General features: G+C 30.0%; 1 protein-coding gene across 1 annotated transcript in view; it reads left to right on the forward strand.

The window, feature by feature from the left end:
- LOC122538098 overlaps nt 1-17,573 on the forward strand; it is a 44,471-nt gene that overhangs the window by 15,720 nt on the left and 11,178 nt on the right. The window contains exons 2-3 of the mRNA XM_043671862.1: nt 4,884-5,249; nt 6,286-6,437. Of these exons, the coding sequence (XP_043527797.1) occupies nt 5,160-5,249; nt 6,286-6,437 (242 nt within the window). The 5' untranslated portion in view covers nt 4,884-5,159. The remainder of the gene's footprint in view (nt 1-4,883; nt 5,250-6,285; nt 6,438-17,573) is intronic.

The following is a 17,573-nucleotide window of genomic DNA, read 5'->3' on the forward strand; positions in this document are numbered from 1 at the left end:
TCTTTGATGATCCTAATTTTTTTTTCTTTTTTTTTTGGATGTAAAAATGTTTTATAACTTTTATTCTTGAAAATTACTTGTTCCATTCTTCGTCATTTCATTGAACTTTGAATGTTAGGGTTAAGCGATAAAAATTCAGAAAATCTTAAATTTTATCATATAATCTTAATGTTCGAATTCAATAAATCGGTAAAAAAAAAAATCGTATAGCAAGTTTTAAGGGATCTTTGTAAAAGAAAATTCAAGACCATGATCAAGGGCAGTCAACAAAAAAAGATTTCAATGTTTTTAGAGAAGCTTGAATTTTTATAATTCTCGATAATAAAGCTGCATTTACTTTCCCACCCGGTACACCTTTAAAGAAAACGAATCCAAAACCGTCAAAGTAATAAAAACAAAAAATAATATATAAATTGTTATAATGTTTTTGGCAAAACCATAACATTTCAAAATATCGGTTATTCGTCCAACTATATCCCTCACTAGTAAATCGGTAGAATTTTTTATTATTTTACAGGGGGAAAAAACATTTACTTTCTTTCTGAAGCCAAAGGCTGTAAATAATTTTGCGTAATATCTGCCAATTTTGCTCAGCTCTTTTTTCTTTTCTTGTTTCGCAAATTTAGCTTACTTTCAGCCGATTGCTCCTCAAAAATGATTGAACACTGAAACGAAAACCATCGAGTAAACTCCGAAAGTTCTGGCTCGTTAACCAAACCATCGACCCTTGAAGCAAATTGTCGCCGGCTCGATTTAAGTTTAGGTGCTCAAGAACTTTGCGCGAATCGTCGATACGTTTTCAGCCAGTTTAAAAGCGACAACTAAAGTGACAAGCAGAAAAATATATTCGAAAGCGGCGGTTCCCAACCTATCTTCTCTCCCGTGCTCCTTGATTAGGCTTTTCACTTATGAGTTCCCCCTCTTCCCTCTAAAGAGTTTGTTTTATTTTCTAATTTTCTTAGGTTGGCTAAATAAGTAAATCGAACGACTCAAATTAACCTAATGACATTTCAAATTAAAACTCTGTAACTTTCTTTTCGCGTTTTTATTTTAACTCCTTTCTTTTCTTTTTTTTTTAATTTTCTTAGGTTAACTAACAATCAAATTAACCTAATTTAACATTTCAAGTCAAAACTCTAGATTTGTTTTTGCGTTTTTACTTCAACTCTCTTTCTTTTTAATTTCTTTAGCTAATAATTAAACGACTCAGATTAAGCTAATGACATTTCAAATCAAAACCCCATAACTTTGTTTCTGTGTTTTAACTCCTTTTCGTTGGTGTTCTTTCGTCATTGCCAATATTATTTTCGCGTATCCCCAGATTGAGAACTGCTGCTGCAAAGAAACTTTTCCCAACTGGCCAAATTATCCCGTTGGTTTTCTTTTTTTGAAAGGAATGATTGGTTTACTTTAGCCGCCACAGAGGATGTTTTTCTTCTTTTTGTTTGCATTTTGTCTCGTTACAGACAGATCATAACGGTGGAAACACGCTGCTCCTTTTTACAAACTTTCCTCACTTCCGGAACGGCGCCAGCGAGAGATTTCTAAAGGCCGCGAGCGACAAAGAATTCTTTTCTCGCGGTTTTTTTTAATTATCTCCTTTAAATACGCGTTTAAACATGTACGGTATCAAGAGATAATCAAAGAAGCGTGTTCCACGCTTGCCTTTGACCGTTTCGAATAAAGGATAACTATGGCGCAAATGTTCCTGAAGAGTTCTCTCGTCGAAATGCGGAGGCTACTTGATTCTTTTCGAGCACAAGCAGCGATCGAGAAAGATCGAAAAGTGATACTTTTTTTTAATGGATTCTGTTTGAAACACACAGATCTTTTCGGAATTTGTTGCTTCGAAGTGTTGAAAATGTTCTTACGTTACAAGTCCCGACGAGAATAGACAAACAAAATAATATAATAAAATAATATTATAAAATAAATTATATCATAAATAATATAAAATTATAAATAATATATAATATATATTAATATAAAATTATAAATAATATTATATAATATATAATAATATAAAATTATAAATAATATAAAATATTATAAATATATTATATATATAATGTATGTATATATAATTATATATTATAAATATATTATAAATAATATTATAAAAATTTTAGTCCGAATAGGACTTGTAAAACATAAAAATAAAAAATTTCCTTTCGGAAAGACAGACAATTCGTGACCAGTAGACATTAAAACAGTACTCAATGCTCAATTTGCATAGCAAATTATTCGACGAATAATGAATATAAAACTAGATTTTTAACTAAATATTCTAAACTAACTCTCGTTCCTGTGGAACTTTTGTTACCTTCTACAAAAATTCCACGAAAGCAAATGTTTTGTGTATAAATTCGAAGGAAATCATTTTAAAGGCGAAAGGTGACTTGTTAATTTCGATCCTCGAGCACAAGTTCAAAAAAACACAAGTGATCCACGAAACAGTGGTTCGAGTAAGCTTGTCCGAATTTGTCCACTTCGACCGCGAAATCGAACTCTCGCTTCATCGTTACTGCAATTTCTGTGCATTATCATTTCAATTTATCGTTCTATTATTAACGTTCTATATTTGGAATTCCATTAAACAGAGGTATTATCAGATTAATTTCAAAGGTCAACGCTTCGATCATCGGGCAAACAGACATTGGGGATGACATGTGACACGCTTCGATTCTGTTGAGAGTAGACAGGAAAGACTTCTGACGACATATCGAATGGCCGTCGCAGGACGAGCCCTAACTTCCGTGCAAACGATGCGTGCCGATCTAGGGAGGATATTGGACATCCTTGGAGTATGGTTTCACCGAAATAAGTTCTTCTGGTCAGAAATTGACGATGTTTCGACAAAAACGTGTATCGATAAGTTATTTTCGTTATTTTCAAGAATTTTCTGAAATCTTGGAAGTTTGGAAACTCTTGGCAAGTCTTGAAAGGTTTAGACAAGTAGACTTTAGGATAAATGTATTATATAAAATATGTAAATACATAAAATATGTGATATATAAAATATAATATTATAAATATACATAAAATAAAGTGTTACACACATATATGAAATATATAAATAAACAAATGTATAAAATATCTAAAATTTTAGTATTTCATTTCTAGTTATGTTTATAAAAATATATATATATATATATATATAAATATATAAAAATATTTTACATTATTTTAAAATATATATAAATAAATATATTATAAATATATATGCATTTCTATATACATATAAACATTTTACATTATACATTTTATTGTGCATTCCTGAATCTTTAAATTTCCCATAAAAGTATAAAAATCGAAGTAAGATTTTAATTTATCGAATCAATTTTATAAGACGTAAATTACAAAGACGAATGCATTATCATAAAATATTGACTAAGAGTGATAAAAATAACCAAGAGACTTCCAAGATTTTTGCGAGATTGGGATTATCGGATGAACGATCGAAAAGGATCCTACTATCTAACGATCGGCTCCTTCCCACGAAACTTCTTATCAACGGTTAGGGGAAACTTCGACCACTCTTGAGTGGTCATTTCAAACTAAACTACATCTAAGAAAAACTCGATTTCGAGAAAATCCCCGTCGCGTTCGTAAAAATACATCCTTGTTGACATTTATCATCTACTTCTTTTTCTATTCTCGAAGTATAATAGAATTACATTTGTATGAATTTATCAGGGGAACAAATAGTTTATATAACTGAAGTTCGTAATAAGATATCCGCTGAATTCCTCTCTGCTAGCAGTTTATATATGTATAGGGTATCCCATATGAAATTATCAATATTCTCTTAAACTATTCGCCATAGAGAAAAATGTTTCCAATAAAACTATGAAGTGGTGACCTTGGGCATTACTCAAAATTTATTAACCTTTTTGTTATAATATCACCGTGGAATGCGAATTTCAATTTTCAATTTTAAATACAGATCATGAAATAATGCTTTCGGTGATTTACATCTGTATCGCGGTGTAACATATTACAATGAACTTAATTAATGTTTACTGAAGAAAAAAATCATAAAGCTCATTCTAATGAATGTTTCGCGAACTATGAAATATTTTTGTGAGTTTTGAAAATTGTAGATTTGTTGCAAACAACGTTTACGAGCAACCATCACATCAGCAGTCAGAAAATGCTTACGAGAAACTTTCGCAAAAATACTGCTCCTGACACGTAATTAACTGAAATTAAAGAATAGAAAATAAACAAGTTGTTAATTTGTTAGTATGTCAGTCACAAAAATATCTCAACACAACATAGAAGAATTTTTACGTATGTATATATGTGTATATATTACGTGAATTACATAAAACATTAAAACATTTTAAAATTTCATTAGCAATGTAAATATAATGAGACACAACTGTTGTCAGTTTGACACTTTACTTCAACTTGGAAATATATATAAAATTTATATATTTTAATTTTATTTTTATATTTATATATTTTTATTTTATTCTTACATTTATATATTTATATTTTATTTTTATATATTTTTATTTTAATTTTATATTATATATATATATTTTTTTCGTTCTTACAATTCTCAAAAAGACAAAAAACATTTGGAACTTAAGCATTTTTCAATATATTTTTTGATTTGTTTCAAACTTGACCAATATAATCGCCACAGTGTTAATCACAATATTTCATATAACGCACAATAAAAAATTTCTGTAAGTGTTCACTTTCACGAACGGCAACTGTTCGAACACATTCTGTATATGATCAATTTGACTGACATAAGCGCCAACACATCGAGCTTGCTCTCTGTCTGAACGCGACGCGCTCTCTCCTAATTTTTCATTCGAAAACGAAAAGTCTTCTTCCAACGAAAGTCCATGTACGTTTGTCCATTTTAGATTACCTTCGATTCAATCGGCTAATTCAAACAATCGATTCATCTATCGCCTGTGGCACGCTAGTGTCTCGTTTATCCTCGGACCTTGACAACCTCGGAAGACAATTTGACGGGTCAGAATGAGACAAATCACGTGGAAATCGGTGAACGTGGAAAACCGAGTGTTCGACTGAGGAATCTTCTCGCGTGTTGAGTGAAAAAAAAAAACAATTCGTAAGTCTTGTGCGTGGTCTTCTACTGTTTGCTGGGCCTCTGTGGCCGAAAAGGGAACAGAAACATGACCGAGAACGAGAGACACGTGGAGCCGGAAATCACCGATTTGTCGTCAGATTCTGCGGAACACCGGGTCTCTCTTTACCCTGTTACGGTACGTAAAATCTTGTGCACTTTCGCAACTAAAAGATGCACAATGGTCTTTGAATTCTTTGATTCGAAGATACGTATTTAAAAATCCATGTAAAATCATCGAGATTGTATTTTGAAATTATTTTGAAGATTCTCGTGGACATACAGAAATTATATAAATTTATAATTGTAACACGTTGTATAAATGAAATTAAATAGAAATAATTGTAACACGTTGACTCGAAACTTGTACGCTCTGCCTGCAGGATGGAATATTTAATTTTTATAAAATATTACGTTGCAAAATATTTTATGTTATATAATATTATTTTATATAATATATATATATAATATATATATATAATTATTTTATATAATGTATACATATCCTTATTATAGGAAATATTAAATTATTATATAATATATATATAATTATTTTATATAATATATATAATATATATATATATAATTATTTTATATAATGTATACATATCCTTATTATAGGAAATATTAAATTGTTATATAATATATATATAATTATTTTATATAATGTATACATTATAATATTATATATATATTTTATAAAATATTACGTTGCAAAATATTTTATGTTATATAATGTTATTATTTACATATATATATTATATTATCAGTATTATTCAGTAATTTATATTTATTATTCGTTATTTAGTTACACATGCATAATATTATTTGTATCAGTGTGAAATTTTTTGATGACGACATTCATTTCGATTGAATTTTTAAAACTAAAATATTCATAGGAATATTTTCATATTCATTTATTTTCTATTCGTTTTAGTTTAGCTTTTACTAAAAAAAACAAAGAGAATAAAACTAAAATATTCATAGGAATAGAAACATCAATCACCGATGATCGCCGTGGTGATTAACGTGTTATCTTTAACTTCTACAAGAAAGAAAACGAACAGAGTCAAGTAATCACTCCAGAACAAATAATATCCAACCACTCGTCCTTCTGATATTAATTATCCAGCCTACACGATCAAACAGTGATTTCCGTTGTTGCTCCGTGACAGATGGAGAACAAGAGGCACGTCGAGGAGATTACAGAGTCTGTAGTGCACGATCCGACCAAGAAAGAGACGCACACGCCGGAGAATCGAGCTCAGAGATTACAGCAGACCCAATCGTTGCCACAGCTGCTACAATCTACCGACACGCAAGACAGGTGAGCATGCGATTCTTTCTGTAACTTGTCTACTGACAATGAGTAATACCGAAACGATGATTCAGGTCGGATCTCGCGGTTTTCTTGACGATTTACGGCCATAATCGTGCCCATTTCAACCTCGTACCTATGAATACTCTACTCGGTCGTTTGAAAAATCGCGAAGAGACAGCACGGCTAACATTGGGGTAACATTGACGATCGAATGTTTGAATTTCCAGGCCAACACATTTTTGATCCTCGAACTTTTATATTACTTGTATTATTGTTGTATATAACTATTGCATAACTTTCGTACATAGTAAACCATTTCTGGACTTTGTTAATACATGTATTAAAACATGTACCAATACTTTTTTAATTGCAGACGTTGATGATACACTTGATTCAATGCGGATAAATTTTTTTAAATTATTTCGGATTTTCTTCGCGACAAAATCCACCGCGTATTTAACCACTTGCGCTGGGCAACTGATCGCGGACCATAACGAGCGACCAAACCGTATAAAATAACTCGTCGCTTTCTCTTTGAACTGGTCGGTATCGTATGATATCACTGAATAGAAATCATTGAGAAGTAATAAATTTATCATTTGTTTTGCCTGGGTTATACTTCTATACTTATATACCTAAAACTGAGAAAATATTGCAACTTTTGGGACAAAAAATTCTTGACATGCGCAAGAGGTTAAACACTAAAAACCTGTCCTTTTTCCAACGATCGCATAAAACTTGACGTACGATTTCTTTCACGTTAAAATGAGTCCAGGCAGAATCTTGTACAATTCTTTTCTTAAAAAGAAATCACATTGAATATGAATAATTCCTCGTCGAAAATTAAGATCCTTCACGCAGTGTATTTTTTTATGTAAAGAAATTCAGTAGTACATAGAATCCATGGAAGGAGAAACATAAAACAAACATAAAGGATCCTAAAGACCTAGAAACTTCGTGAAACTCCCTAGAAGGGACAAAGTTACAACTCGAGGATAATAAAGACATTCAAGACGTTCAACTCGATACGAGCTATCAAAGCTCTTTTAAATAAATGTCGATTTTACGAGTTTATTCTTTACACTTAATTTACGATAAGTACATACACGTGGCATGAACAAAATAGCAAGTTCTAAAATAAATTGAAAATTAACTTTAAATTAAATTAATTGGCATAATGGCAAATTCCAAATTGGTGGAACAGCAAACTCCAAGATAAATTTAAAATTAACTTTAAATTAAATTAAAAATTAGACGGTGTTTCTTATTGCTATCGTTGTTAACCATCTGCTTTCTATTACGGAAAGAAGATGTATGACTAGCTTTCGTTTTGTACTGTTAGACAATTTTTAGTAATATTACCTTGGTAATATTCTGTTTGTAAAATTATGGTGCTCATTTTTTGGTTACGACGTGGCGGAGTGATCAGAAAATTAGAGTGATTGTAAGTCAGGTAATGGAAGTTGCTATCCCTCTCTTGGATAGAATATTTATAAGTGTGTTCGAGGAAGGATACTTTGAAAGTGGTGATCGATAGCTGTCGCTTAAAATGGAGATTCCCCGCTAATGCTGTTATTCGAGACGAGAAACAAATAAAATTAACTTCTACGTTAAAAAATTTGATTTTTAATGCATTTTCCATTAAAGTGGATTAAGGTTTTGCTATTCATAACGTGAGAAAATTAAAAGTGAAATACTCTTGGTATGAAAATTAAAAACGAACGATTTTTCTTGCTTCTTTTTTTTGAGATCGAAATAACTGGAGAAACATCATGGAACACTGTACCTTATAATAACAGAACCTTGACCTGGAGAAACATTCGCGTCGGATCGTTCAAAATTAAATCGATCAAATTACGAGCTTCGTGAGACGGCAACTTCGATCGGAATAAAAATTGTGCAAAAAATTCCATGAAAAATATACCTAAATGTAACAGCAACGAGTCGCGTGACAGAAGCAGTATTTGCCAACCGGTTTCGCAAATGAAATAAATTTCCTTCAAAGAAGGCTACTTTAAGATTTACGAGCTCGTTAATCCAGGATCGATGAAATCACAAAGATTTCATCGTCGGCGAAAAAGTCACCGTTCAACGAAGAAACGATGACGAAATTGTGAAATTAACAAGTCGAAATTATCGAACATGTAAGTATCGAAGAAACGACGGTCTCGCGCAAATTCGGTAACGTCCGACTCGCGATTCTATCAATACACAATTTCCACGTTACGTTGATCTTTTACCTCGTTTCCGTTCCGAGCAAAAGTAAAGAACTCGGTGTCATCCCGATATATTACAAATATAAAATTCTTTTTTCTACCTCCTCGTGTTTTGTCTTTCGTTCGATAACTTTTCTGTGTTATAATCAAGGATCGAAATTGACAGGTTGTTCTTTTCGTTTTTACAAAAATTCTTGTTTTTCTCCGTATTTCGTATGAAAAAAAAAAAAAAGAAATATCTGTTCGTGTAGAATTTTTATAAAAAGAAGTTGAATTTTGAGTAGTGTTCTCGTGGAACAAAAGTTTTTTTTGGGAACAAGTTACTTTAGAACAATTAAAAATTCATTTCCGCATTCGAATACTGTTCATTGTCAGTATTTACTATAAATATTGAAAACTTTTTATATTAAACTTTCAATAATTATATATTTATATTAAACTTCATTTCATAATTTTTTTTAATTTTATATTAAACTTTCAATATTGCATTAATATTAATATTTTAATATTACAAACTTTCAATATTGCATTAATATTAATATCTTAATATTACAAACTTTCAATATTGCATTAATATTAATATCTTAATATTACAAACTTTCAATATTGCATTAATATTAATAATTTTAATAATATTAAAGAAAGAAAAATGTCTGTTTCCACGTCTTGTAAGTTCTGTTCTGTCTGAAACTTTTGCTTATCTGTTTTCTTCAGGACTTGCAATGTAGAAACATTTTTCGAAACATTTTCCACGTTTCAAATAGAAGCTCCCTAATTGCTTCGATGCCTGATTGTAACAGCTATCGGAGGAACTTTCACAAAGAATAATTCTCCTAAGCATCCATTCTACTATCTGTTCCTACGTGTGTGTAACTTCTGACTTGGCCTTTGCTATTCTAGAACCTAAAGTAACAGTGAATGAATAGCAACCTTAGTGGATCTCGTGTGACCCTATGTTTGGCGAAGCCGTGGGGAAGTGATCATCTCCATATCCATTTAACTCCTGCACTTTGCAACTCTCGCTTCGTGTGAAGCTCACAGCGTAATTACGTTGTAAACCATTAAAATTACACAGTTTTCATCCACACTTTCCTAACCGAAGAACACTTTTAGGAAACATTCGGAAATTATTAATAGCTAGTATATATTCACTAATGCCACCTGGTTCGAATTTTATTTTATTGCAAAAGAGAAAAGGGAGAGAAAAGGAAGATATTTACTTAGTAGTCGCGTCAGAAGAACCTAGCAAGCTTTACATCAAGAGCGATGAGCTTCTTTTGTACTGCGAACCATGCGAGTGTTATTCATCACTACAAGTGCCAGACATCAAATTTTTTAGGAGCAAAAGAGAAAACCCGTCCATTTACCTTTACGAGCACTGTAATGGGCTAACTCTGCTTGTTCCTAAATTAATAAATATGTTTTTTTTTTCAATATATTCCTTTTGCCTTCGAGTAGGATGTATTAAACATATGTACATGAGTATATTAATCTCTTAGCTGTGGCGCTGCTTTTAAAAGTGTATGTCTATATTGTATCGCTAGAATGGCGCGATGACGATTATACTCGTCACACACACAGTATGTGCAGCTAAAATTAAATTATAAAGAAATAACATTAGATTTTTTTTTTTGAAAAATCAATAATTTTATTGTCTAACTTAATTAATATTAATTAATAATATATAACATATTGATATAACTTAATTAATATTAATTATTATTATTATAATATATTAATTAATAATGTATAATATATTGATATAACTTAATTAATATTAATTAATATAATAATATATTAATTAATAATATATAATATATTGATATAACTTAATTAATATTAATTATTATTATTATAATATATTAATTAATAATATATAATATATTGATATAACTTAATTAATATTAATTAATGTGGTAATATATTAATTGATAATATGTAATATATTGATATAACTTAATTAATATTAATTAATAACGATCAATGTTAATATCAAGAAAATATTTGGAAATGATGTAAAAAGAACTGATCAAGTCTCTAATCTCAAAATACTCTAAAATGTCTAAAATTTACAAATATGTTTTATCTTCCACGAAAATTTTAACCGAAGCAAGAGATTGTAATTATTTTTCTAGAAAAATTGCCACTTCTTCGTAACAAGTATGTTCGTCATTCACAGCTAAGAGATTAATTTGTACTGAGAAATTTACTCGATGCTTTCCACGAGTGCTCTTCAATTCCAAATATATATTACACATGACAGGGAATGACACTCGCGTGGTTCGCGACAAAAAAGACTTAAATTTGCTAGATTGTCTTACTAAAAGTTTGGAGAACATTCTCGCCCTTTCTCCTCTTTCCCTACTTTTCATGACAAAATAAATCTCGAACTACGTTGAATTCGTAAAAGTATTGTTCAGACAATAATTCACCGTAACCACGTGTAACCTCGTTCTCAACTCGTTCGACATTTTAAACGATCTGGAACGAAACAAGGCAAGAACAAGATCGTAGAATCGTCACGGTCGACTACACCGTTGAAGCTTCTCCGTTAAAAAGACTGCCGACCGTTGCTATTACAGCAACTTTCTTGGCGCTTATGGAAATTCTCGATCACAGTGAACGGAACTCCACCATTGTGAGAATGGGTCTGCTCCGAAAAATCCATCACCAACAGCCAAAATAATCGATGCTCTCGTGCTCACAGTGCTGGCCGAATCCAATTGTCGTTTACACGACGACAAGGGAATTTCACGCGACTGTTGTTTGTATTTGGAAATACCGCGACGCGGTCTGCTTTTAAAGTGACTAGTTTTAAAGTGACTGCAACAAGTTTGTTGTTATTTAACTTTAACTTCATGCAAATAAACTCTATTTGTTGTGTTGTTTGCACGATTGATAATATTATTTACCAGTTTACTATTATTTAGTTACTATTATTTTAGTTTATTATTATTTAGTTACTATTGTTTTATTTTGTTATTATTTAGTTATTATTGTTATTATTTAGTATTATTTATTATTTAGTTATTTTGTTATTATTTAGTATTATTTATTATTGAGCATTTTGTTATTATTTAGTTACTATTATTTTATTACACAAAATTTTCATCATTCGGCAAATTTATAATTAAAGTTCATCTTCATCAAATCATACAGTAAAACTGTACCGATAACAATTCAAGAATTATACATAATAAACGATGGAAAATTTTGTGAACATGTTCTGTTCAAATCGCATTCCAAAACAATATAAATAATAAATATGAAATTTCTATAAAATATACACAGCATTGTCGATAGCAGCAAATTAAACATCATTATACGACAATGATTTTGATCATTTCTCCTGTTCATTAATCAACGACTGATGATCGGTAATCACGAATAATATTCTGATTTCATATTCGTCGATTATTAATCGGATTAAGTGCACATTTTGCCCAACTCTGAAAGGTCACAAAGTTGCTGAATAGAAATTTATGGTGATGACTATATTAATTCTACTATAATAATACTAATTACTGTATATAATATTAATATAATATAATATTATATTATATTAATATTAATTATATTATATTATATTATATTATATCATTAATTATTATATTATATCAACATAGTAATATAATATTCTGATTTCGTATATATCGGATTAACTGCACATTTTGCCCAACTTTGGAAGGTCACAAAATTGCTGAATAAAACTTTATAGTGATGACTATATTAATTCTACTATAATAATACTAATTACTGTATACAATATTAATATAATATAATAATGTTAATTATAATATATTATTAATTATTATAGTATATTAATATAGTAATATAATATTCTGATTTCGTATATATCGGATTAACTGCACATTTTGCCCAACTTTGAAAGGTCACAAAGTTGCTGAATAGAAATTTATAGTGATGACTCTATTAATACTAGTAATGACTATATTAATACTACTATAATAATTCTAATTACTGTATATAATATTAATAATATAATATTATGTTATATTAATAATAATTATACTATATTATTATATTATATTATTATATTATATTAACATAGTAATATAATATTCTGATTTCGTATATATCGGATTAACTGCACATTTTGCCCAACTTTGGAAGGTCACAAAATTGCTGAATAAAACTTTATAGTGATGACTATATTAATTCTACTATAACAATAGTATATACTAATTACTGTATATAATATTAATATAATATAATAATGTTAATTATAATATATTATTAATTATTATATTATATTAATATAGTAATATAATATTCTGATTTCGCATATATCGGATTAACTGCACATTTTGCCCAACTTTGAAAGGTCACAAAGTTGCTGAATAAAACTTTATAGTGATGACTATATTAATTCTACTATAATAATACTAATTACTGTATACAATATTAATATAATATAATAATGTTAATTATAATATATTATTAATTATTATAGTATATTAATATAGTAATATAATATTCTGATTTCGTATATATCGGATTAACTGCACATTTTGCCCACCTTTGGAAGGTCACAAACTAAATAGAAATTTATAGTGATTACTGTATTAATACTAGTATACGTAGTATTAATGACTATATTAATACTACTATAATAATGTATAATACTGTATAAATGTACAGTATCGACTGAAATCTGCCTGCAAAAATACGCGCAACAAAGATACACTTTTTCTTCCAAACTAGCTGCGCAAACTGCATCGCAAAGTCTGGCAAACGTCGGGATCATTATCGGAAAAATTTAATACCAACACGAGAAAATTATTGGAAAGCTTATTTACCGCCGGCGGATTCCTCCGTGGCGGAGATAAATCTTCCGGCCGTAATGCAGCAGGCGCTAGAACGTCTAATTAAACGGGCTAATTGATTTGTGGCTCGTTGGTGTGTGCGTGAATCGAAACTCGCGCCAGAGACACGGATTCATATGACGCTGCGATCGAATCCAATCGCGATCGAATTCTCGAATCGCGAAAGACACAACGTTCAATCAAACGCGACGCTTTGACACTGAGACATACTCGAATGATATTATTCCTGGTTTCAATTGCTAAAATGTAATTGAAACGTTCGCGAATTGCAAATAACGACGTTACAACGAGTCAGTGTAAAGTGACGTTTCAAGCAGGACGATTCCAGCCGAATTTTGTGAAAATCTGGAAACCATCCGATCGCTGTTTGTTAACTAGGTTAATTAATTTACTCGGCAGTCGTGGAAACCGGATCGCAGGAATAAGGCTTTGCTTAACGAGGAACACGAGCTTTAAGTCGAGAGGAGAGCACTGTTTTCTTTTTCATCTCGTCGAATTTTCGCCGTAACGTTAACACTCTCGCGAGATAATAATTTCTAAATAACGTTAAGCTGATACACGTTAAGCTGATGTAAAATTAGCAAAAATGTTTTGGTAACAGTGTATGTTTGACAACGCTTTTACTAACTGTGTCGTCAAAGAACTGAAACTTGTTTTTATAGAAAAATTTTGTACAAGTTTTATTAACAGTCAACCATTTTCTAGAGCCATAGAACGATACGTACCGTTAATTACTATCTAATTAATTCACCCTCGTCTCGCGAGGAATCAGAGTCCATACTGTTGAGACCAGTGGAACGAAATTTGGCGAACAACAGTATGCAACGAAAAGAAAAAGAAGCAATGAGACTGATGAAGAAGGAATATATACAGGTGTGCGAAAGTGTTTGTTTTAACTTTAATCCCTTTAGAGTAACGACGAGAAACGCAATCCTGAGCGAAACGTGCCTGCAGTTGATCACTGGAAACCATTATGGAACCAGATTAATGCAATTTAATGAACCAGATTAATGTAATTTCATTGAAAAGAGAAAATTATAAAAGCTTGTCTCAAATGAGAAGTACAAGATTGATAAAAGGACTTGTTAACGAATAAAGAGCCACTGTATGTCTCAGGAGATAAATAAATAGTGTACAACAAGTATACACATTCACAATGATATATATCGTTGATCGACACTAAAAGAGTCAAACTTATTGTGATTATTATATTATATTATTATACTCATTATATTATATTATGACCTATTATGATTTTACAATTCAGATGGTCTCGTTTTAACGCATGATATCTCCACTTCGATAGCTCTAAGGTATTAGCTCTTTTTTCAAAAATGTTTTTACATCATCTATCAAATGGTAAAGCAGAATTTTTTTTTTTGTTCTTGAAAATTATAAAAATTCGAATGTCACTATGCGATTTTTAACTGTAGAATTTGTTTATTAAATTATTTCAATTTAATTATTATAAATATTTCATTAAACTTTGTACATTAGGGTTAAAATGTTAGGATTTTTTGAATTTTTGTCGTTTTGTCGAGAGTTTTGTTAAACGTCGATGTCTCGTCAAACGTTTGTGTAACGAATGTGTTCGCAATTCCTCATAGTATTTTCATAGCTGTCCCGATACATTCGTATTACATGTTCGTAAATTTGTCCCACGGGTAGCAATAACGTCAACGATATTTTTTTCCTTTTGTTTTTTTTCATTCATTCTCAATCGAACAAAGTTTTTTCCTCCCGATTTTAACGTTTAACTTTAACAACAAGTCGAAAATACATGTCGTTGTCGGCTATTTGCGCAATAATTGACATCGAATTCTGTTTACTATTAACAATGATATCAGATTTTAATAAAAAAAAAATAACCAGGAAGATTATCTAGTCTGCAATCAATATTAATAGTAATATTAATATTACTTTTATTTATTTTTATTTTACTTTATTTATCTTTGTTATTAGTAAAACTAATATTAGGCATTTTCTTTATTTTTGCTTTTTAATCTGTTGCTTTCGTTTCGTTATTGGTAATCAATATAACAACAGCTTGCAACGCGAAAGAATGAAAAGTACGTGCAGATTGCACACACTCGTATTTGCATATTTAAATTTTTTATAAGTCAGATAGATTTCGATAGATTAGTATATCTATGGTCACTGCCATAAATATTCGGACGTTAAATTTTCAACTTTTGGGAAATTATCAATATTTAAATTACTATAACGTCGTCTATCTGATTACATTTTAAGACGTAAAACTCCCACTTTCACAAATCTGAATTCATTTTCTCAAGAACGTTTTTACATCATGTGCGGAGCAGAAAAGCGACGAAAATGCTGCAAATTCAAACATCTTTAAAAACATTGCAAAATTTCTTTTCTTAAATGAAATTATTATAGATTGAAAACTAACGCCTTTTCTATACAATTAAGTTTACTTAGTCAATCAAAATTCAAGGAAACTCAATACTTCGTTGCAAGAACGTACATTAAGTTTTAAGAGATTGTTTAGCTTTCGATCTTTCATCCTTTTAGAAAAAGTTGTACCTAAGCGAAAAAATCGAACCAGGTTGGTGTAGTTTGATGAGGTTTGAGAAAAAAAGAAGTATATAAATTTTACAAATTATAAAATTTAAACAGGAACACATTAAGAAGTGATATATAAATAGACTTAGATATAACCAGAGTGAAGTTAGAGAAACAATTTCTTAATATTTTTAAAGGTCCTTGAATTTATAATATTTTTGAAAAAAAAGTGAAGACAGAACTGCCTGACGATTATATATCTTTGAAAAAAAAAAAACGAATAGAGAATTGTGTCGCGTTTTAAAACGAGTAAGTAGATTGTTGTTTAATTATTACTCACAAAATATTTACGAGAGTAACTGTATACAAAATTCAGTTGCATTTTGGGTGATTTAGCAGTTCTTATTGATTTACAATCTTTATTCTCAGTGAGGGTAGAAAAATTCTGTGCGAGCTTCCATAGATAACCTTTATCACTCAAGTGTCACCTTTAGTACTCAAATAATTTATGAACGTTCGAGGTGTACTTTACGTTTTCTTAATCTGTTGGAACAGTGTCGGAAAAAAGGCATGACCTTTTATCACTAAAACTAAGATTAAAATTTTTATGAAAACTAAGAAATAAGATTCGTATTGAAAACATTTTTAACATATTTTGAAATTAAAAATTGGAAAAATAGAAAAGAAAAGAAACTTTCCTGAGAAAAATTGTCAATACTGTGGTGCGAAAAATTGTAATAACCCGAAATTTATTTTGAAGTAGAATATTTACTTAGTCGTTCACTAATTACGTAATATTTCGATGATATTTTTTGGGGGATTATTTTAATGTTAGAATCAAAACAAAACATTTACAATTTATCAGTATAAGTGTTGAATCTTTCTAACATATAAGAAAAGAGAAATTAATAAGAAAATTATAAATGTTCAAATTTGGTCGATAATATTAATGAATTTAAGCAACAGAATTGGTTTAATTGGTTTTTCAAGAAAACCAATTAATCACATTTTACAGATAGTGCATTTATTCTGTATTTGACAAGCATTTAACTCGTCATTTAATAGATTATTTGATCTAAAAAAAAAAAATGTAAGTATTTTAAAATTTTAAAATTTTCCAAACAATTGCCATTGCTGATTAATCGAAATTTAACACTAATTGTGCGCGTATCTATATAAATCTGAACCGAAAATCACGAAATTGTGAAGGTAATTCACTACACTAAAAACAGATGTATATTGTATAAAAATTATCTGTCGGTACATAACGTCGTAAATACAAATTCTGCTTTGCATTGCATGTTACATGCAAATTCTGTTCTACATATATGATTTGCAAGCCAAAACAGTAATCCCCAAAGTGTATCTCTTTCTCTTCTTCTGGCATTTTCACACGTGTACCTGACAGTCTATTAAAACAAAAATACGGCGGAACACCATTTATTTGAATTCCATTTATTGAAATGAAATTTTATTGAATTGCCAGTCGATTGGACTCTTGCTAATTGAATTCGTTTATCTGACCGTTGGTGAACTCCCATTATCGAGAAATC

Source organism: Frieseomelitta varia, unplaced genomic scaffold (genome assembly GCF_011392965.1).
Source record: "Frieseomelitta varia isolate USP_RPSP 00005682 unplaced genomic scaffold, Fvar_1.2 scaffold_961, whole genome shotgun sequence".
NCBI lineage: Eukaryota > Metazoa > Arthropoda > Insecta > Hymenoptera > Apidae > Frieseomelitta > Frieseomelitta varia.